Genomic DNA, 23,609 nt, shown 5'->3' on the forward strand with positions numbered 1-23,609 from the left:
GAGGCCACGCCCTCTTCAGCGAAGGCAGCCAATGAAGGTCCAGCGTCTGGGCCCCGCCCTCTCCGCGGGGGCTGACGTCACTGAGTGGGCGGGGCCCGGCCCCCTTCATGAGCTAATGAAGTTCCAGGGTTCCGCCCTTACGTCCGCCCTCTTCGCGAATGGGCGGGGCGTGTTACGTCACTAAGGGGGCGGGGTCCACTCTCTTCGGGAGCCAATGACGTTCCGGCGTCCGGGGCCTCGCCCCCCCGCCCCCCGCATCGACTCCTCTACGTCCGCCCTCGTTCGTGGGTGGGCGCGGCATGTGACGTTACAGAGTAGGCGGGGCCCACTCCCTTCAGGAGCCAATCACATTGCAGCGTACGGGGGGCCCGCCACCCCTCAGGTTAATCAACCAATCGTATTTATTGAGCGCTTACTGTGTGCAGAGCACTGTACTAAGCGCTTGGGAAGCACAAGCTGGCAACATAGAGAGACGGTCCCTACCCAACAGTGGGCTCACAGTCTAAAAGGGGAAGACAGAGAACAAAACCAAACATACTAACAAAATAAAATAAATAGAATAGATATGTACAAATAAAATAAATAAATAGAGTAATAAATATGTAAAAAACATATATACCTATATACAGGTGCTGTGGGGAAGGGAAGGAGGTAAGAAGTGGGGGATGGAGAGGGGGACAGAAGGGGATGGAGAGGGGGATGGCTCCCTAAAGGAGCCAATCACATTGCAGCGTACGGGGGGCCCGCCCCCCCCCCCTCAGGTTAATCAATCAATCGTATTTATTGAGCGCTTACTGGGTGCAGAGCACCGTACTAAGCGCTTGGGAAGTCCAAGTTGGCAACATCTAGAGACAGTCCCTACCCAACAGCGGGCTCACAGTCTAGAAGGGGGAGACAGAGAACAAAACCAAACATACTAAAAAAATAAAATAAGTAGAATAAATATGCACAAGTAAAATAAATAGAGTAATAAATATGTACAAACATATATATCTATATACAGGTGCTGTGGGGAAGGGAAGGAGGTAAGAAGGGGGGGATGGAGAAGGGGACGGGGAGATGGAGAGGGGGATGGCTCCCTAAAGGAGCCAATCACATTGCAGCGTACGGGGGGCCTGGCCCCCTCAGGTTAATCAATCGTATTTATTGAGCGCTTACTGTGTGCAGAGCACTGTACTAAGCGCTTGGGAAGTACAAGTTGGCAACATATAGAGACAGTCCCTGCCCAACAGCGGGCTCACAGTCTAAAAGGGGGAGACAGAGAACAAAACCAAACATACTAACAAAATAAAATAGATAGAATAAATATGTACAAGTAAAATCAATAGAGTAATAAATATGTACAAACATATATACCTATAGACAGGTGCTGTGGGGAAGGGAAGGAGGTAAGATCGGGGGGGATGGAGAGGAAGGAAGGGGCTCAGTCTGGGAAGGCCTCCTGGAGGAGGTCGACTCCGCTACGGCCGGCTCCGCTCGTGGTTGGGCGGGGCGTGTGACGTCACACAGCGGGTGGGGGGGGGTCCACTCTCTTCAGGAGCCAATCACGTTGCAGCATCCGGGGCCCCGCCCCCCAATCCACTCCCCTACGTCCGCCCACGTCGCGGGTGGGCGGGGCCCGTGACGTCACGGATCTGCTCTCGCCCTCCTCGTGGGTGGGCGGGGCCGGTGACGTCACGGCCGAGGAAGCGGCGAGCCGCGTGCTCCGTCATGGCAGCGTCGCTACGCTCGGCGGTCGCCCTGGTCACAGGTCACCGGGGGGTGACGTCACGTGGGGGCGGGAGGGATGACGTCAATGGGGTGGGTGACGTCACTCCCTCCAATTTCCCCCCCTCCAGGGGCGGGCAGCGGGCTCGGCGCGGCGGTGAGCCTGCGGCTGGGCCGGGGCGGGGCGCGCGTGGCGCTCTGCGACCTTGACGTCGACGCGGCGGCGCGCACGCTGGCGCGTCTGCGCGCGGAGGACGCGCGCGGGGGCGCGCACGCCGCCTTCCAGGCCGACGTCGCCGACGCCGACGCCGTGGAGGGGCTGCTCCAGCAAGTGCAGGTCAGGCCGCCCACCCACTTCCGGTTCCGGGCAACGTTCCAATTGGGGCTTCTGGAAACTACGATTCCCACAATGCCCCGCGAGCAAATGGGGATTCCCCCGACGCCGTCCACTTCCGCTCTCCGGCCGCTCTCGCAGCGGGACCTCCGGAAACTACGGTTCCCACAATTCCCCTCGGGATTCCCCGCTGCCGTCCACTTCCGGAAACTACGATTCCCACAATTCCCCCCGGGCTCCCGACGCCGACCACTTCCGGCCTCCGTCAAAGTGGGACAAGGGGAAAGTACGATTCCCCCAATCCCCCTCTTCCCCATTACCTCGTGGTCCCCGACGCCGACCACTTCCGGTCTCCGGCCGCTGTCAAAGCGGGACTTCCGGAAACTACGGTTCCCACAATTCCCCTCGGGAAGCCCCGCTGCCGTCCACTTCCGGCCTCCGTGCCGTCCACTTCCGGAAATTACGATTCCCACAATTCCCCCCGGGCTCCCGACGCCGACCACTTCCGGCCTCCGTCAAAGTGGGACAAGGGGAAAGTACGATTCCCCCAATCCCCCTCTTCCCCATTACCTCGTGGTCCTCGACGCCGACCACTTCCGGTCTCCGGCCGCTGTCAAAGCGGGACCTCCGAAAACTACGGTTCCCACAATTCCCCTCGGGATCCCCGCTGCCGTCCACTTCCGGAAACTACGATTCCCACAATTCCCCCCGGGCTCCCGACGCCGACCACTTCCGGCCTCCGTCAAAGTGGGACAAGGGGAAACTACGATTCCCCCAATCCCCCTCTTCCCCTTTACCTCGTGGTCCCCGACGCCGACCACTTCCGGTCTCCGGCCGCTGTCAAAGCAGGACTTCCGGAAACTACGGTTCCCACAGTTCCCCTCGGGCTTCCCCGCTGCCGCCCACTTCCGGTCTCCGGCCACTGTCAAAGCGGGACTTCCGGAAACTACGATTCCCACAATTCCCCTCGGGATCCCCGACACCAACCACTTCCGGCCTCGGGCCAGTGTCAAAGTGGGACAAGCGGAAACTACGATTCCCACAATCCCCCTCTTACCCATTAACGCCATCATCATCATCAATCGTATTTATTGAGCGCTTACTATGTGCAGAGCACTGTACTAAGCGCTTGGGAAGTGCAAATTGGCAACATATAGAGACAGTCCCTACCCAACAGTGGGCTCACAGTCTAAAAGGGGGAGACAGAGAACAAAACCAAACATACCAACAAAATAAAATAAATAGAATAGAATAGATAATAGACAAGTAAAATAAATAAATAAATAAATAGAGTAAGAAATGCGTACAAACATATATACGTATATACAGGTGCTGTGGGGAAGGGAAGGAGGTAAGATGGGGGAGATAATAATGGCATTTATTAAGTATTCAATATGTGCCAAGCCCTGTTCTAAGCGCCGGGGAGGTTACAAGGTGCTCGGGTTGTCCCCCGGGGGGCTCACATTAATCCCCATTTGACGGAGGAGGAAACTGAGGCCCGGAGACTTGAAGTGACTCGCCCAAAGTCACCCAGCTGACAAGTGGCGGAGCCGGGATTCGAACCCGCGACCTCTGACTCCAAAGCCCGGGCTCTTCCCGCTGAGCCACGCTGCTTCTCTATTTATTAGATATCTATTTATTATAGATGGATAGATGATAATAATGGCATTTATTAAGCGCTTACTCTGTGCCAAGCACTGTTCTAAGCGCCGGGGAGGTTACAAGGTGCTCGGGTTGTCCCCCGGGGGGCTCACATTAATCCCCATTTGACGGAGGAGGAAACTGAGGCCCAGAGACTTGAAGTGACTCGCCCAAAGTCACCCAGCTGACAAGTGGCGGAGCTGGGATTCGAACCCGCGACCTCGGACTCCAAAGCCCAGGCTCCTCCCACTGAGCCACGCTGCTTCCCTATTTATTAGATATCTACTTATTATAGAAGGATCGTTGATAATAATGTCATTTATTAAGCGCTTACTCTGTGCCGAGCACTGTTCTAAGCGCTGAGGAGGTTACAAGGTGCTTGAGTTGTCCCCTGGGCTGCTCACATTAATCCCCATTTGACGGAGGAGGAAACTGAGGCCCAGTGAAGTGACTCGCCCAAAGTCACCCGGCTGACAAGTGGCGGAGCTGGGATTCGAACCCACGACCTCGGACTCCAAAGCCCGGGCTCTTCCCACTGAGTCACGCTGCTTCTCCATATCTCCCCCCACCCCCGGCTGGGGGTCGCAGGCGGTCCTGGGTTCGGCGCCGCGGGTTCTGGTGTCGTGCGCGGGAGTGACGCGGGACGACTTCCTGCTGCGCCTGTCCGAGCGCGACTGGGACGCCGTCCTGGACGTCAACCTCAAGGTTCGCGCCCGCCGGGGCCTCGGTCTCCCCCGGGGGAGCGTGGGTGGGGGTGCCCGTGACCTTTGACCCCTGACCCCCGACCCTCCTCCCCCCTCGCAGGGCACCTTCCTGGTGATGCAGGCCGCGGCCCGGGCCCTGGTTGCCGACGGCGACGGTGGCGGCTCTTTCATCACCGTGGGCAGCATCGTGGGCAAGGTCCCCGTGACCCCTGACCTCCCCCGCGACCCCCCGACGTCCCCTTGACCTCGCCTCCCCCCAACGCTTAGAACAGCGCTTTGCACATAGTAAGCGCTTAACAAATGCCATCATTATTATTATTATTGACCCCAGCCTCGCCCCGTGACCCCTGACCTCCCCCGCGACCCCCCGACGTCCCCTTGACCTCGCCTCCCCCCCAACGCTTAGAACAGCGCTTTGCACATAGTAAGCGCTTAACAAATGCCATCATTACTATTATTGACCCCAGCCTCGCCCCGTGACCCCTGACCTCCCCGTGACCCCTGACCTCGTACCTTGTATCCCCCCCAGTGCTTAGAACAGCGCTTGGCCCATAGTAAGCGCTTAACAAATGCCATTATCATTATTAGTGACCGCTGACCCCAGCCTCGCCTGTGACCCCTGACCTCCCCGTGACCCCCGACCCCTCAATCTCCCATTGACCTTGTACCCCCCAACGCTTAGAACAGTGCTTTGCACATAGTAAGCGCTTAACACACGCCGTTGTCATTATTATTGACCGCTCACCCCAGCCTCACCCCGTGACCCCTGACCTCCCCATGACCCCTGACCTCGTACCTTGTATCCCCCCCAGTGCTTAGCCCATAGTCAGCGCTTAACCAATGCCATCGTCATTATTAGTGACCGCTGACCCCAGCCTCGCCTGTGACCCCTGACCTCCCCGTGACCCCCGACCCCCCAATCTCCCATTGACCTTGTATCCCCCCAATGCTTAGAACAGTGCTTTGCACGTAGTAAGCGCTTAACACACGCCGTTGTTATTATTATTGACCGCTGACCCCAGCCTCGCCCCGTGACCCCTGACCTCCCACCGACCTCCGCCATGACCCCCGGATCTCTCACTGACCGCTGACCCCAGCCTCACCCCGTGACCCCTGACCTCCCACTGACCTCTGACCTCCCACCACCCCCCAACCTCCCCCATGACCCCCGGATCTCCCACTGACCGCTGAGCCCAGCCTCGCCCCGTGACCCCTGACCTCCCCGTGACCCCTGACCTCCCATCACCCCCCAACCTCCACCATGACCCCCGGATCTCCCACTGACCACTGAGCCCAAACTGGCCCCGTAACCCCTGACCTCCCTGTGACCCCTGAACTCCCAACCCCCCCATGACTCCCGGCTTCCCCTTGACCCCTGACCTTCCCCGTGACCTCCGACCTCCCCCCCTCCCCAGGTGGGGAACCTGGGGCAGGCCAACTACGCGGCGTCCAAGGCCGGAGTGGAGGGGCTCACGCGCGCCGCGGCCCGCGAGCTCGCAAGGTCAGAGGCCCGGGGGTCGCGGGGCCGGGGGATGGACGGACGGACGGACCTTACGGTTTCTCCGGGGTCACGGCGGGGTCACGGCAGCGTCCAGTGGGGGGGCGCTCTGACTCCAGTGGTCACAGAGGGGTCAAGGCGGCGTCCAGCAGGGGGCGCTCTGTCCCCAGGGGTCACAGAGGAGTTATGGTGGGGTCCAGCAGGGGGCGCTCTGTCCCCAGGGGTCCATGGGGGGGAGGGGGGCACAGAGGGGTCAGGGCGGCGTCCAGCGGGGGGCGCTCTGTCCCCAGGGGTCACGGAGGGGCCCGGCGGTGGGCGCTCTGACCCCAGGGGTCACAGAGGGGTCAGGGCAGCATCCAGCAGGGGGCGCTCTGTCCCCAGGGGAGTCAAGGCGGCATCCAGCAGGGGGCGCTGTGACCCCAGGGGAGTCAAGGCAGCATCCAGCGGGGGGCGCTCTGTCCCCAGGGGAGCCGAGGTGGCGTCCAGCAGGAGGTGCTCTGACCCCAGGGGTCACAGTGGGGTCAAGGCCGGGTCCAGCAGGGGGTGCTCTGTCCCCAGGGGAGTCAAGGCAGCGTCCAGCGGGGGGCGCTCTGTCCCCACCAGGAGAGTCAAGGCAGCGTCCTGCGGGGGGCACTCTGACCCCAGGGGTCACAGAGGGGTCAAGGCGGTGTCCAGTGGGGGGCGCTCTGTCCCCAGAGGAGTCACGGCGTCGTCCAGCGGGGGGCGCTCTGTCCCCAGGGGCATCAAGGCGGCGTCCAGCGGGGGGTGCTCTGTCCCCAGGGGAGTCAAGGCGGCATCCAGCAGGGGGTGCTCTGACCCCAGGGGTCACAGTGGGGTCAAGGCAGTGTCCAGCGGGGGGCGCTCTGTCCCCAGAGGAGTCAAGGCGGTGTCCAGCGGGGGGCGCTCTGACCCCAGGGGAGTCAAGGTGGCGTCCAGCGGGGGGCGCTCTGACCCCAGGGGTCACGGCAGAGTCCAGCAGGGGGCGCACTGTCCCCAGGGGAGCCAAGGCGGCGTCCAGCAGGGGGTGCTCTGACCCCAGGGGTCACAGTGGGGTCATGGCGGTGTCCAGCGGGGGGCGCTCTGTCCCCAGAGGAATCAAGGTGGCGTCCTGCGGGGGGCGCTCTGACCCCAGGGGTCACAGAGGGGTCAGGGCAGCGTCCAGTGGGGGGGCGCTCTGTCCCCAGGGGACTCAAGGCGGCATCCAGCGGGGGGCGCTCTGTCCCCAGGGGTCACAGAGGGGTCAGGGTGGCATCCAGCAGGGGGCGCTCTGTCCTCACAGGAGTCAAGGCGGTGTCCAGCGGGGGGCGCTCTGACCCCAGGGGTCACAGAGGGGTCAGGGTGGTGTCCAGCAGGGGGCGCTCTGTCCGCAGGGGAATCAAGGCGGCGTCCAGCGGGGGGCGCTCTGTCCCCAGTGGAGACAAGGTGGCATCCAGCAGGGGGCGCTCTGACCCCAGGGGTCACAGAGGGGTCAAGGCGCTGTCCAGCGGGGGGGCGTTCTGTCCCCAGGGGAGTCAAGGCGGCGTCCAGCGGGGGGCGCTCTGACCCCAGGGGAGTCAAGGCGGCATCCAGCAGGGGGCGCTCTGTCCCCAGGGGAGTCAAGGCGGCGTCCAGCGGGGGGCGCTCTGTCCCCAGGGGAGTCAAGGCGGCGTCCAGCGGGGGGCGCTCTGTCCCCAGTGGAGACAAGGTGGCATCCAGCAGGGGGCACTCTGACCCCAGGGGTCACAGAGGGGTCAAGGCGGTGTCCAGCGGGGGTTGCTCTGACCCCAGGGGAGTCAAGGCGGCATCCAGCAGGGGGCGCTCTGTCCCCAGGGGAGTCAAGGCGGCGTCCAGCGGGAGGCGCTCTGTCCCCAGGGGAGTCACGGTGGCGTCCAGCAGGGGGCGCTTTGACCCCAGGGGAGTCAAGGTGGCGTCCAGCAGGGGGTGCTCTGACCCCAGGGGTCACAGTGAGGTCAAGGCGGTGTCCAGCGGGGGGCGCTCTGTCCCCAGAGGAATCAAGGCGGCGTCCTGTGGGGGGCGCTCTGACCCCAGGGGTCACAGAGGGGTCAGGGAGGCGTCCAGGAGGGGGTGCTCTGTCCCCAGGGGAGTCAAGGCGGCGTCCAGCGGGGGGCGCTCTGACCCCAGGGGAGTCAAGGTGGCGTCCAGCGGGGGGCGCTCTGACCCCAAGGGGTCACAGAGGGGTCAGGGCGGCGTCCGGGGGGGGGCGCTCTGACCCCAGGGGTCACAGAGGGGTCTGGGCGGCATCCAGCAGGGGGCGCTCTGTCCCCAGGGGAGTCAAGGCGGCGTCCAGCAGGGGGCGCTCTGTCCCCAGTGGAGCCAAGGCGGTGTCCAGCGGGGGGCACTCTGACCCCAGGGGTCACAGTGGGGTCAAGGCGGCGTCCAGCGGGGGGCGCTCTGACCCCAGGGGAGTCAAGGCGGCGTCCAGCAGGGGGCGCTCTGACCCCAAGGGGTCACAAAGGGGTCAGGGCGGCGTCCAGCGGGGGGCGCTCTGACCCCAGGGGAGTCAAGGCAGCGTCCAGCGGGGGGCGCTCTGTCCCCAGTGGAGACAAGCTGGCATCCAGCAGGGGGCGCTCTGACCCCAGGGGTCACAGAGGGGTCAAGGCGCTGTCCAGCGGGGGGGGCGCTCTGTCCCCAGGGGAGTCACGGCGGCGTCCAGCGGGGGGCGCTCTGACCCCAGGGGAGTCACGGCGGCGTCCAGCAGGGGGCGCTCTGACCCCAGGGGGTCACAGAGGGGTCAAGGCGGTGTCCAGTGGGGGGCGCTCTGTCCCCAGGGGAGTCAAGGTGGCGTCCAGCGGGGGGCGCTCTGACCCCAAGGGGTCACAGAGGGGTCAGGGTGGCGTCCAGCGGGGGGCGCTCTGTCCGCAGGCACGGGATCCGCTGCAACGCCGTCCTCCCCGGCTTCATCGCGACGCCCATGACCCAGAAGGTGCCGCAGAAAGTGCTGGACAAGGTGGGTCCGCCCGCCCGCCCGCGGGAAGCGCTCAGTACATGCGTCCGATCCATCGATCGATGGATCGATGGATCGATGGATCGATCGGCCCCCTCCCCCCCCCCCCCCCCCCCGCAGGTAGCAGCCTTGATCCCGATGGGACACCTGGGAGCCCCCGAAGGTGAGCCGGCTCTCCGTGGATCGCTGTGCTGGACTCCCCCGGGCGCTTAGCGCAGTGCCCCGTACGCGGGGAGTGCTCAATAAGTACCGCCGACTGAACGGATGAATGGGGGGGGGGGGGGAGCAGGGGAGGCGCGCTCGGCGCACAGTGAGCGCTCAATAAGTACGACTGAATGGGGGAAGGGACGGTGTCTGATGTATTGGATGCCCCCGAGCGCCCAGTCCGGCGCTCGGCACACAGTGGGCGCCCAAAAAGTACGGTTGAATGAGGGGGAGGGAAGGTGTCCGATGTATTGGACTCCCCCGAGTGCCCTGCACACAGTGAGCGCCCAGTAAGTACGACTGAATGAGGGGAGGGGAAGGCGTCTGATGTATTGGCCTCCCCCAGGTGCTCTGCAAATAGGAAGCGGCCAATAAATACGATTGATGAGGGCAAGGGAAGGTGTGTGATGTGCTGGACGCCCCCGAGCGCCCAGTGCAGTGCTCGGCACGCGGTGAGCACTCAATAAGTACGCTTGAGTGGGGGGAAGGGAAGGCATCCGATGTATTGGACTCCCCCAAACGCTCAGTCTAGTGCTCGGCACACAGTGAGCGCCCAATAAGTACGACTGAATGGGGGGAAGGGAAGGCGTCCGATGTATCGGACTCCCCCAAATGCTCAGTCTAGCGCTCGGCACACAGTGAGCACTCAATAAGTATGCTTGAATGGGGGGAAGGGAAGGCGTCCGATGTATTGGACTCCCCCAAGCGCCCCGTCCAGTGCTTGGCACGCAGTGAGCGCTCAATAAGTACGACTGAATGAGGGGACGGGAAGGCGTCCGATGTATTGGACTCCCTCAAGTGCTCTGCACATAGCAAGCGGCCAATAAATACGATCGATAAAGGGAAGGGAAGGCGTCTGATTCATCAATCGTACTTACTGAGCACTTACTGCGTGCAGAGCGCTGTACTAAGCGCTTGGGAAGTCCAAGTTGGCAACGTATAGAGACGGTCCCTACCCAACAGCGGGCTCACGGTCTAGAAGGCTGATGTACTGGACTCCCCCAAGCGCCCAGTCTACTGCTCGGCACACAGTGAGCACTCAATAAGTACGCTTGAACGGGGGGAAGGAAAGGCCTCTGATGTATTGGACTCCCCCAAACGCTCAGTCTGGCGCTCGGCACGCGGTCAGCGCTCGATAATATTACTCTATTTTATTTATTTATTTTATTTGTACATATTTATTACTCTATTTTATTTGCACATATTTATTCTATTTATTTTATTTTGTTAATATGTTTTGTTTTGTCGTCCGTCCCCCCCTTCTAGACTGTGAGCCCGCCGTCGGGTAGGGCCCGTCTCCATATGTTGCCGACTTGGACTTCCCAAGCGCTTAGTCCAGTGCTCTGCGCCCAGTAAGCGCTCAATACATATGATTGATTGATTGATTACTCTATTTTATTTGTACATAGTTATTCTATTTACTTAATTTTGTTAATATGGTTTGTTTTGTCGTCCGTCCCCCCCTTCTAGACTGTGAGCCCGCCGTCGGGTAGGGCCCGTCTCCATATGTTGCCGACTTGGACTTCCCAAGCGCTTAGTCCAGTGCTCTGCGCCCAGTAAGCGCTCAATAAATACAATTGATTGACTACTCTATTTATTTTATTTGTACATATTTATTCTATTTACTTAATTTTGTTAATATGGTTTGTTTTGTCGTCCGTCCCCCCCTTCTAGACTGTGAGCCCACCGTCGGGTAGGGCCCGTCTCCATATGTTGCCGACTTGGACTTCCCAAGCGCTTAGTCCAGTGCTCTGCGCCCAGTAAGCGCTCAATAAATACAATTGATTGACTACTCTATTTATTTTATTTGTACATATTTATTCTATTTACTTAACTTTGTTAATATGGTTTGTTTTGTCGTCCGTCCCCCCCTTCTAGACTGTGAGCCCGCCGTCGGGTAGGGCCCGTCTCCATATGTTGCCGACTTGGACTTCCCAAGCGCTTAGTCCAGTGCTCTGCGCCCAGTAAGCGCTCAATAAATACAATTGATTGATTACTCTATTTATTTTATTTGTACATATTTATTCTATTTACTTAATTTTGTTAATATGGTTTGTTTTGTCGTCCGTCCCCCACTTCTAGACTGTGAGCCCACTGTTGGGTAGGGACCGTCTCCATATGTTGCCGACTTGTACTTCCTAAGCGCTTAGTACAGTGCCCTGCGCCCAGTAAGCGCTCAATAAATACGATTGATTGATTGATGATTGATTGATTGAAGCGACTTGCCCCCAGTCCCACAGCTGACAACTGGCAGAGCCGGGATTCGAACCCAGGCCCTCCGACTCCAAAGCCCGGGCTCTTTCCGCCGAGCCACGGCGGCTTCCCTTCGGCTGCTTGCTGTGCGACCTGGGGCAAACCGCTTCACCTCTCTGTGCCTCAGTTCTCCCTCCTCTGGGGTAGGGACCGTCGCTCGATGTTCCCAACTTGGACTTCCCAAGCGCTTAGTCCAGTGCTCGGCGTCCAGTAAGCGCTCAATAAATACGACAGGATGAATGAATGAATGCTAATAATACTAGTAACGGCATCATCATCATCATCAATCGTATTTATTGAGCGCTTACTATCATCAATCGTATTTATTGAGCGCTTACTGTGTGCAGAGCGCTGTACTAAGCGCTTGGGAAGTACAAATTGGCAACATATAGAGACGGTCCCTACCCAATAGTGGGCTCACAGTCGAAAAGCGTGTGCTAAGCGCTTACCGTGTGCCGAGCCGTCAAGGCCATTGATGGATGGATCGATCAATCGATCGATTGATTGATTGGAAATGGAGGCCCAGATCGCTGTCCTTTCTTTCCCCCCGCAGACGTGGCGGACGTGGTGGCCTTCCTGGCTTCGGAGGACAGCAGCTACATCACGGGGGCCTCCCTGGAGGTCACAGGTAGGCGGCCCCGGGGTCCCGGGTTCGAATCCCGGCTCCGTGCCAGTCGCTCCCCTCTTCCGGGCCTCGGTTTCCCCATCCGGCCAACGGGGACGGAGACGGGCGGCCTACTGAGCGCTGACCAACCACCGCGTTGTCCTTATTATTCCTCATTTAGCTTTAATTCTGTTGGTTGGGTCGTCCGTCTCCCCCTTCCCCACTGCGAGCCCGTCAATCAATCAATCAGTCGTATTTATTGAGCGCTTACTATGTACTAAGCGCTTGGGAAGTCCAAGTTGGCAACATCTAGAGACGGTCCCTACCCGACAGCGGGCTCACGGTCTCGGGTCGGGACCGTCTCTAGGCGTTGCCGACTTCCCAAGCGCTCAGTACACGGTAAGCGCTCAATAAATACGACTGACTGACTGAATGAATGAATAATAATCAATCAATCGTATTCATTGAGCGCTTACTGTGTACTAAGCGCTTGGGAAGTCCAAGTTGGCAGCATAGAGAGACGGTCCCTATCCAGTCTCGGGTCGGGACCGTCTCTAGACGTTGCCGACTTCCCAAGCGCTCAGTACACGGTAAGCGCTCAATAAATACGACTGACTGACTGAATGAATAATAATCAATCAATCGTATTCATTGAGCGCTTACTGTGTACTAAGCGCTTGGGAAGTCCAAGTTGGCAGCATCTAGAGACGGTCCCTACCCGACAGCGGGCTCACGGTCTCGGGTCGGGACCGTCTCTAGGCGTTGCCGACTTCCCAAGCGCTCAGTACACGGTAAGCGCTCAATAAATACGACTGAATGAATGAATTAATAATAATAATCAATCAATCGTATTTATTGAGCGCTTACTGTGTACTAAGCGCTTGGGAAGTCCAAGTTGGCAACATCTAGAGACGGTCCCTACCCGACAGCGGGCTCACAGTCTCGGGTCGGGACCGTCTCTAGACGTCGCCGACTTCCCAAGCGCTCAGTACACGGTAAGCACTCAGTAAATACGACTGAATGAATGAATGAATTAATAATAATAATGGTAGTGGACGACTGAATGAATGAATTAGTTAATAATAATAATAATAATCATGGTATTGGTTAAGCACTTACTACATGCCCAGCACTGTTCTAAGCACTGGGGGGGATACAAGGTGATGGGGTTGTCCCCACGGGGGGCTCACGGTCTTCATCCCCATTTTATAGATGAGGGAACTGAGGCCCAGAGAATAATAATAATAATGAAGATGGCATTTATTAAGCGCTTACTATGGGCCAAGCACTGTAATAATAATAATAATAATAATGGCATTTGTTAAGCGCTTACTATGTGCAAAGCACTGTTCTAAACGCTGTGGGGGATACAGGGTGATGGGGTTGTCCCCCGGGGGGCTCACAGTCTTCATCCCCATTTTATAGATGAGGGAACTGAGGCCCAGAGAATAATAATAATGATGAAGATGGCATTTATTAAGCGCTTACTATGGGCCAAGCACTGTTCTAAGCGCTGGGGCGGGGGATACAAGGTGATGGGGTTGTCCCCTGGAGGGCTCATGGTCTTCATCCCCATTTTATAGATGAGGGAACTGAGGCCCAGTGTATAATAATAATGAAGATGGCATTTATTAAGCGCTTACTATGGGCCAAGCACTGTAATAATAATAATAATAATAATGGCATTTGTTAAGCGCTTACTATGTGCAAAGCACTGTTCTAAACGCTGTGGGGGATACAGGGTGATGGGGTTGTCCCCCGGGGGGCTCACAGTCTTCATCCCCATTTTATAGATGAGGGAACTGAGGCCCAGAGAATAATAATAATGATGAAGATGGCATTTATTAAGCGCTTACTATGGGCCAAGCACTGTTCTAAGCGCTGGGGCGGGGGATACAAGGTGATGGGGTTGTCCCCTGGAGGGCTCATGGTCTTCATCCCCATTTTATAGATGAGGGAACTGAGGCCCAGTGAATAATAATAATGAAGATGGCATTTATTAAGCGCTTACTATGGGCCAAGCACTGTAATAATAATAATGATAATGGCATTTGTTAAGCGCTTACTATGTGCAAAGCACTGTTCTAAACGCTGTGGGGGATACAGGGTGATGGGGTTGTCCCCCGGGGGGCTCACAGTCTTCATCCCCATTTTATAGATGAGGGAACTGAGGCCCAGAGAATAATAATAATGATGAAGATGGCATTTATTAAGCGCTTACTATGGGCCAAGCACTGTTCTAAGCGCTGGGGCGGGGGATACAAGGTGATGGGGTTGTCCCCTGGAGGGCTCATGGTCTTCATCCCCATTTTATAGATGAGGGAACTGAGGCCCAGTGTATAATAATAATGAAGATGGCATTTATTAAGCGCTTACTATGGGCCAAGCACTGTAATAATAATAATAATAATGGCATTTGTTAAGCGCTTACTACGTGCAGAGCACTGTTCTAAGCGCTGGGGGGATACAAGGTGATGGGGTTGTCCCCCGGGGGGCTCACAGTCTTCATCCCCATTTTATAGATGAGGGAACTGAGGCCCAGAGAATAATAATAATGATGAAGATGGCATTTATTAAGCACTTACTATGTGCCAAGCACGGTTCTAAGCACTGGGAGGGATACAAGGTGATCGGGTTGTCCCATGTGGGGCTCACAGTCTTCATCCCCATTTTACAGATGAGGGAACTGAGGCCCAGAGAATAATAATAATGAAGATGGCATTTATTAAGCGCTTACTATGGGCCAAGCACTGTTCTAAGTGCTGGGGCGGATACAAGGTGATGAGGTTGTCCCCCGGGGGGCTCACGGTCTTCATCCCCATTTGACAGATGAAGGAACTGAGGCCCAGAGAAGGGAAGTGATTTGCCCCAAGCCACCCAGCCGATAATAATAATGATAATAATGGCATTTATCAAGCGCTTACTAGGTGCCGAGCACTGTAATAAGCGCCGAGGGGAATACAAGGTGATGAGGCTGTCCCCCGGGGGCCTCAGAGGCTTCATCCCCATTTGACAGATGAGGGAACTGAGGCCCAGGGAAGGGAAGTGACTTGCCCAAAGTCACCCAGCCGATAATAATAATGATAATAATGGCATTTATCAAGCGCTCACTAGGTGCCGAGCACTGTAATAAGCGCCAAGGGGAATATAAGGTGATGAGGTTGTCCCCCGGGGGGCTCCCAGCCTTCATCCCCATTTGACAGATGAGGGAACTGAGGCCCAGAGAAGGGAAGTGACTTGCCCAAAGTCACCCAGCCAATAATAATAATGATAATAATGGCATTTATCAAGCGCTCACTAGGTGCCAAGCACTGTTCTAAGCGCCAAGGGGAATATAAGGTGATGAGGTTGTCCCCCGGGGGGCTCCCAGGCTTCATCCCCATTTGACAGATGAGGGAACTGAGGCCCAGGGAAGGGAAGTGACTTGCCCAAAGTCACCCAGCCGATAATAATAATGATAATAATGGCATTTATCAAGCGCTCACTAGGTGCCGAGCACTGTAATAAGCGCCAAGGGGAATATAAGGTGATGAGGTTGTCCCCCGGGGGGCTCCCAGCCTTCATCCCCATTTGACAGATGAGGGAACTGAGGCCCAGAGAAGGGAAGTGACTTGCCCAAAGTCACCCAGCCGATAATAATAATGATAATAATGGCATTTATCAAGCGCTTACTAGGTGCCGAGCACTGTAATAAGCGCCGAGGGGAATATAAGGTGATGAGGTTGTCCCCCGGGGGGCTCCCAGGCTTCATCCCCATTTGACAGATGAGGGAACTGAGGCCCAGAGAAGGGAAGTGATTTGCCCCAAGCCACCCAGCCGATAATAATAATGATAATAATGGCATTTATCAAGCGCTTACTAGGTGCCGAGCACTGTAATAAGCGCCGAGGGGAATACAAGGTGATGAGGCTGTCCCCCGGGGGCCTCAGAGGCTTCATCCCCATTTGACAGATGAGGGAACTGAGGCCCAGGGAAGGGAAGTGACTTGCCCAAAGTCACCCAGCCGATAATAATAATGATAATAATGGCATTTATCAAGCGCTTACTAGGTGCCGAGCACTGTAATAAGCGCCGAGGGGAATACAAGGTGATGAGGTTGTCCCCCGGGGGGCTCCCAGGCTTCATCCCCATTTGACAGATGAGGGAACTGAGGCCCAGAGAAGGGAAGTGACTTGCCCAAAGCCACACAGCAGGCAAGAGGCAGAGATGGGATTATTATTATTATTATATTATTATATGTTATTAATTATATCATTACAGCATTCTTAATATATAATTATCAATTATAGAATTAATACAACAACAACAACAACAACAACATAATAATAATAATAATAATAATAATAATAATAAAGCATGGCTCAGTGGGTAGAGCCCGGGCTTGGGAGTCAGAGGTCATGGGTTCGAATCCCGGCTCCGCCACCTGTCTGCTGTGTGACTCGGGGCAAGTCACTTCACTGCAATAATAATAATAATAATAATAATAATAATAATAATAATAATAATAATAATAATAATAATAAGTGGCTCAGTGGGTAGAGCCCGGGCTTGGGAGTCAGAGGTCGTGGGTTCGAATCCCGGCTCCGCCACCTGTCTGCTGTGTGACTTGGGGCAAGTCACTTCACTTCTCTGGGCCTCAGTGACCTCATCTGTAAAATGGGGATGAAGACTGTGAGCCCCACGTGGGACAACCTGATCACCTTGTAACCTCCCCAGCGCTTAGAACAGTGCTTAGCACATAGTAAGCGCTTTATAAATACTATTGTTATTATTATTATTATTATTATTATTATTATTATTATTATTATTCTCTGGGCCTCAGTTCCCTCCTCTGTCAAATGGGGATAAATGTGAGCCCCCCCGGGGGACAACCTGAGGACCCTGTATCTCCCCCAGCGCTTAGAACAGTGCTTCGCACGTAGTAAGCGCCTCCCAAATACCATCATTATTATTATTATTATTATTATTATTGTTCCCTCCTTGCGGGCAGGGAATCGGTTTCCTGTTCTCCCGTCCTCTCCCGAGCGCTCAGTACAGCGCTCCGCCCCCGGGAAGCGCTCAGTAGATCCAACTGAATTCAGACAGATGACGACTGAATGAACAGAGCGCTCTGCACACCGTGTGAGCGCCCCGCAAATATGACAATTGAACGAACGAACACGGCGCTCCGCACGCGGGGAGGCGCTCAGTACACACCACTGAATGAACGCAGCGCTCTGCACATAGTCAGCACTCAGTAAATACAACAGAATGAATGAACACAGCGCTCTGCACATAGTCAGCGCTCAATAAATACAACAGAATGAATAAATACAGCGCTCTGCACATAGTCAGCGCTCGATAAATACGACAGAATGAATAAACACAGCGCTCCGCACATAGTCAGCGCTCGATAAATACGACAGAATAAATTAACACAGCGCCCTGCACATAGTCAGCGCTCGATAAATACGATAGAATGAATAAACACAGCGCTCTGCGCATAGTCAGTGCTCGATAAATACGACAGAATTAATAAACAGTGCTCCGCACATAGTCAGCGCTCAATAAATACGACGGAATTCATTCCATCATATTTATTGAGCGCTTACTGTGTGCAGAGCACTGTACTAAGCGCTTGGGATGGAATGAATGAACACAGCGCTCTGCACATAGTCAGCGCTCGATAAATACGACAGAATGAATAAACAGCGCTCTGCACATAGTCAGCGCTCCATATATATAACGGAATGAACACAGCGCTCCGCACATAGTCAGCGCTCAATAAATACAACAGGATGAATAAACACAGCGCTCCGCACATAGTCAGCGCTCAATAAATACGACGGAATGAATGAACACAGCGCTCCACACATAGTCAGCGCTCGATAAATACGACAGAATAAATTAACACAGCGCCCTGCACATAGTCAGCGCTCGATAAATACGACAGAATAAATTAACACAGCGCCCTGCACATAGTCAGTGCTCGATAAATACGACAGAATGAATAAACAGCGCTCCGCACATAGTCAGCGCTCGATAAATACGACGGAATTCATTCAATCGTATTTATTGAGCGCTTACTGTGTGCAGAGCACTGTACTAAGCGCTTGGGATGGAATGAATGAACGCAGCGCTCTGCACATAGTCAGCGCTCGATAAATACGACAGAATGAATAAACAGCGCTCTGCACATAGTCAGCGCTCCATATATATAACGGAATGAACACAGCGCTCCGCACATAGTCAGCGCTCAATAAATACAACAGGATGAATAAACACAGCGCTCCGCACATAGTCAGCGCTCAATAAATACGACGGAATGAATAAACACAGCGCTCCACACATAGTCAACACTTGATAAATACAATAGAATGAATAAACAGCGCTCTGCACATAGTCAGCGCTCAATAAATATGACGGAATGAATAAACACAGCGCTCCGCACATAGTCAGCGCTCAATAAATACGACGGAATGAATGAACACAGCGCTCCGCACATAGTCAACACTCAATAAATACGACAGAATGAATGAACACAGCGCTCCGCACATAGTCAGTGCTCGATAAATACGGCGGAATGAATAAACACAGCGTTCCACACATAGTCAGCGCTCAATAAATACGACGGAATGAATGAACACAGTGCTCTGCACATAGTCAGCGCTCCATAAATACGACAGAATGAATAAACACAGCGCTCTGCACAGTCAGCGCTCAATAAATATGACAGACTAAATAAACACAGCGCCCTGCACATAGTCAACACTCGATAAATACGACAGAATGAATGAACACAGTGCTCCGCACATAGTCAGTGCTCGATAAATACGATAGAATGAATAAACACAGCGCTCTGCGCATAGTCAGTGCACGATAAATACGACAGAATGAATGAACACAGCGCTCCACACATAGCGCTCAATAAATACAATAGAATGAATAAACACAGCGCTCCGCACATAGTTGGCGCTCGATAAATACGACAGAATGAATAAACAAAGCGCTCCGCACATAGTCAGCGCTCAATAAATACGACAGAATGAATAAACACAGCGCTCTGCGCATAGTCAGTGCTCGATAAATATGACGGAATGAATAAACAGCGCTCCATACATAGTCAACGCTCAATAAATACGACAGAATGAATAAACACAGCGCCCTGCACATAGTCAGCGCTCGATAAATACGACAGAATGAATGAACACAGCGCTCCGCACATAGTCAGCGCTCGATAAATACGATAGAACGAATAAACAGCGCTCTGCACATAGCGCTCGATAAATATAATGGAATGAACACAGCGCTCCGCACATAGTCAGCGCTCAATAAATACAACAGAATGAATAAACACAGCGCTCCGCACATAGTCAACGCTCAATAGATACGACAGAATGAATGAACACAGCGCTCCACACATAGTCAGCGCTCGATAAATACAATAGAATGAATAAACACAGCGCTCCGCACATAGTCAGCGCTCGATAAATACGACAGAATGAATAAACACAGCGCTCCGCGCATAGTCAGTGCTCAATAAATACGACAGAATTAATAAACAGCGCTCTGCACACAGCGCTCAATAAATACGACAGAACGAATAAACAAAGCGCTCTGCACATAGTCAGCGCTCGATAAATACGGCGGAATGAATAAACACAGCGCTCCGCACATAGTCAGCGCTCAATAAATATGACAGAATGAATGAACACAGCGCTCTGCACATAGTCAGCGCTCGATAAATACGACAGAATGAATAAACAGCGCTCTGCACATAGTCAGCGCTCCATATATATAACGGAATGAACACAGCGCTCCGCACATACTCAGCGCTCGATAAATACGACGGAATGAATAAACACAGCGCTCCGCACATAGTCAGCGCTCGATAAATACGACAGAATGAATGAACACAGCGCTCCGCACATAGTCAGCGCTCAATAAATACGACAGAATGAATAAACACAGCGCTCTGTGCATAGTCAGTGCTCGATAAATACGACAGAATGAACACAGCGCTCCGCACATAGTCAGCGCTCGATAAATACGACGGAATGAATAAACACAGTGCTCCGCACATAGTCAGCGCTCAATAAATATGACAGAATGAACACAGCGCTCCGCACATAGTCAGCGCTCGATAAATACGACGGAATGAATAAACACAGCGCTCCACACATAGTCAGCGCTCAATACGACAGAATGAATAAACACGGCGCTCCACACATAGTCAGTGCTCAATAAATACGATAGAATGAATAAACAGCGCTCTGCACATAGTCAGCGCTCGATAAATATAACGGAATGAACACAGCGCTCCGCACACAGTCAGCACTCGATAAATACGATGGAATGAATAAACACAGTGCTCCGCACATAGTCAGCGCTCGATAAATACGACAGAATGAATGAACACAGCGCTCCGCACATAGTCAGCGCTCAATAAATACGGCGGAATGAATAAACACAGCGCTCCGCACATAGTCAGCGCTCGATAAATACGAGAGAATGAATAAACAGCGCTCTGCACATAGTCAGCGCTCCATAAATACAACGGAATGAACACAGCGCTCCGCACACAGTCGACACTCGATAAATACGACGGAATGAATAAACAGCGCTCTGCACATAGTCAGCACTCAATAAATACGACAATGAACACAGTGCTCTGCACATAGTCAGCGCTCGACAAATACAACGGAATGAACACAGCGCTCCGCACACAGTCGGCGCTCGATAAATACGACGGAATGAATGAACACAGCGCTCCGCACACAGCGCTCAGTAAGTACGACGGAATGAGCACAACGCTCCGCACATAGTCAGCGCTCAATAAATATGACGGAATGAACACGGCGCTCCGCACATAGTCAGCGCTCAATAAATATGACGGAATGAACACAGCGCTCCGCACATAGTCGGCGCTCACTGAATACGATTGAATGGAGGCGCACAGCGCTCAGCGCACAGTGAGCGCTCCATCCCCCAGCGCTTAGAACAGCGCCTGGCACATAGTAAGCGCTTAACAAATGCCATCATTACTATTATTACTATTGAACGAAGGCCCACAGCGCTCAGCGCACAGTGAGCGCTCAGAACAGCGCCTGGCACATAGTAAGCGCTTAACAAACGCCATCATTACTATTACTACGATTGAACGGAGGCCCACAGCGCTTGGCACACAGCGAGCGCTCCGTAAAGCGACCGAATGATGGGGCACAGCGCTCAGCACCCAGTGGGGGTCTGCCGGCCCCTGACCTCTGACCCCTGACCCCTGACCCCGCTGTCTCTGTGTCTCTCCCCACAGGAGGTCTCTTCATGTAGCCGGGCGGCCCAGCGGAGGCGGCGACGGAGCGGCGTGGAGTAGGGGATGGGGGGTGATGGGGGGGACCCCTCCCCGTACCCCAATAAAATGGGAGCCCCGAGACCCCTCGTCACCCCCAGACCCCTCCGGCTCCTCTCGTGCCTTTTGGGGGGCCGGGAGGGGGGTGGGCAGGGGGGTTTGGGGGGTGGTGAAGGGGGTTGTGGGAGGTGGGCAAGGGGTGATGGCGGGATTGTGGGGGATCGGGAGGAGGGTCAGGGGAGGTGGTCAAGGGGTGTAAGGAGGATTGTGAGGGGGGATGGTCAAGGGGATTGTGGGGGATGGGGAGGACTGGGGGGGATGGGCAAGGCGATGGGGGGTCAAGGGCTGTGAGGGGGATGGGGGGATGGTCAGGGGGACTGTGGGAGGGAGAGGGAGGGGGGTTGTGGGGGAATGGTGAGGGGGATTGTGGCGGGGAAGGTCAAGGGATGGGGGGGATTGTGGTGGGGGGAGTGAAGGGGATTGTGGGGGAATGCTGAGGGGGAGAGTGAGGGGGATTGTGGAGAGGGATGGTCAAGGGATGGGAGGAGAGAGTAAAGGGGGTTGTGGGGGATTGTGTAGGGGAGAGTGAAAGGGATTGTGGGGGAATCGGGGGGGGGGATTGTGGGGAGGGATGGTCAAGGGACGTGGGGGAGAGTGAAGGGGATTGTGGGGGAATCGTGAGGGGGATTGTGGGGGAGGGAATGGTCAAGGGATGGGGGGGATTGTGGGGAGGGATGGTCAGGGGGACTGTGTGGGGGAGAGTGAGGGGGATTGTGGGGGGGAGGGTCGAGGCATGTGGGGGGAGGATAGTGGGGGATTGCCGCGAGGCCGAGGCGGCAGGCGGCCTGGGTCGCGTGGGGCGCGTGGGGATTGTGGGGGGGAATGGTCGGGGGGACTGGGGGGGGAGAGTGAGGGGGATTGTGAGGGGGATCGTCGGGGGAGAGTGAGGGGGACTGGGGGGGAATGGTGAGGGGGATTGTGGGGGGAAGGTCAAGGGATGGGGGAGAGTGAATGGGATTGTGGGGGATTGTGGGGGGCAGAGTGAAGGGGATTGCGGGGGAATCGTGAGGGGATTGTGGGGGAATGTGGGGGGGGAGAGTGAGGGGGACTGTGGGGGGAGAGTGAGGGGGATTGGGGGAATGGTGAGGGGGATTGTGGGGGGAGAGTGAGGGGGATTGTGGGGGAATGGTGAGGGGGATTGTGGGGGAATGTGGGGGGGGAGAGTGAGAGGGAATGTGGGGGCGAGAGTGAGGGGGATTGTGGGGGAATGTGGGGGGCTGTGTGGGGCAGAGTGAAGGGGATTGGGGGGAATGTGGGGGGGAGAGTGAGGGGGACTGTTGGGGGGAGAGTGAGGGGGACTGTGGGGGAATCGTGAGGGGACTGTGGGGGAATGTGGGGGGGAGAGTGAGGGGGATTGTGGGGGAATGTGGGGGGGACAGTGACGGGGATTGTCGGGGAGAGTGAGGGGGATTGCGGGGGACTGTGTGGGGCAGAGTGAAGGGGATTGGGGGGGAATGTGGGGGGGGAGAGTGAGGGGGATTGTGGGGGGCAGAGTGAGGGGATTTGTGGGGGAATGGTGAGGGGGATTGTGGGGGATGTGGGGGGGGAGAGTGAGGGGGAATGTGGGGGCGAGAGTGAAGGGGATTGTGGGGGAATGTGGGGGGGACAGTGAGGGGGATTGTGGGGGAATGTGGGGGGAGAGTGAGGGGGATTGTGGGGGACTGTGTGGGGCAGAGTGAGGGGGATTGGGGGGGAATGTGGGGGGGAGACAGAGGGGGACTGTGGGGGAATGCTGAGGGGGATTGTGGGGGAATGTGGGGGGGAGAGTGAGGGGGATTGTGGGGGAATGTGGGGGGGAGAGTGAGGGGGATTGTGGGGGAATGTGGGGGGGACAGTGACGGGGATTGTGGGGGAATGGTGAGGGGGATTGTGGGGGATGTGGGGGGGAGAGTGAGGGGGAATGTGGGGGCGAGAGTGAAGGGGATTGTGGGGGAATGTGGGGGGGGACAGTGAGGGGGATTGTGGGGGAATGTGGGGGGAGAGTGAGGGGGATTGTGGGGGACTGTGTGGGGCAGGGTGAGGGGGATTGGGGGGGAATGTGGGGGGGAGACAGAGGGGGACTGTGGGGGAATGCTGAGGGGGATTGTGGGGGAATGTGGGGGGGAGAGTGAGGGGGATTGTGGGGGAATGTGGGGGGGAGAGTGAGGGGGACTGTGGGGGAATGGTGAGGGGGATTGTGGGGGAATGGGGGGAGAGTGAGGGGGATTGTGGGGGAATGGGGGGGAGAGTGAGGGGGAATGTGGGGGGATTGTGGGGGGATGTGGGGGGAGAGAGTGAGGGGGATTGTGGGGGATTGTGTGGGGCAGAGTGAAGGAGATTGTGGGGGACTGTAGGG

The 23,609-nt window shown here is 55.8% G+C and overlaps 1 protein-coding gene across 2 annotated transcripts; it reads left to right on the plus strand.

Moving 5' to 3' along the window:
• The first annotated feature begins 1,710 nt into the window (after positions 1-1,710).
• On the plus strand, positions 1,711-21,281 carry HSD17B8 (hydroxysteroid 17-beta dehydrogenase 8). 2 transcript variants are annotated; one of them, XM_038742260.1, is made up of 9 exons: positions 1,711-1,777; positions 1,839-2,044; positions 4,271-4,387; positions 4,487-4,582; positions 5,802-5,887; positions 8,747-8,831; positions 8,949-8,991; positions 11,839-11,913; positions 21,179-21,281. In XM_038742260.1, exons 1-9 carry the CDS (start codon positions 1,711-1,713, stop codon positions 21,193-21,195), a joined length of 792 nt encoding a protein of 263 aa, XP_038598188.1. In that variant the 3' UTR covers positions 21,196-21,281. The 2 variants fall into 2 exon arrangements, with proteins under 2 accessions (XP_038598188.1, XP_038598187.1); XM_038742259.1 differs by having other exon boundaries at positions 1,758-2,044.
• The last annotated feature ends 2,328 nt before the right edge of the window (positions 21,282-23,609 follow it).

The sequence above is a fragment of the Tachyglossus aculeatus genome, unplaced genomic scaffold (assembly GCF_015852505.1).
Source record: "Tachyglossus aculeatus isolate mTacAcu1 unplaced genomic scaffold, mTacAcu1.pri scaffold_101_arrow_ctg1, whole genome shotgun sequence".
In the NCBI taxonomy this organism is placed as follows: domain Eukaryota; kingdom Metazoa; phylum Chordata; class Mammalia; order Monotremata; family Tachyglossidae; genus Tachyglossus; species Tachyglossus aculeatus.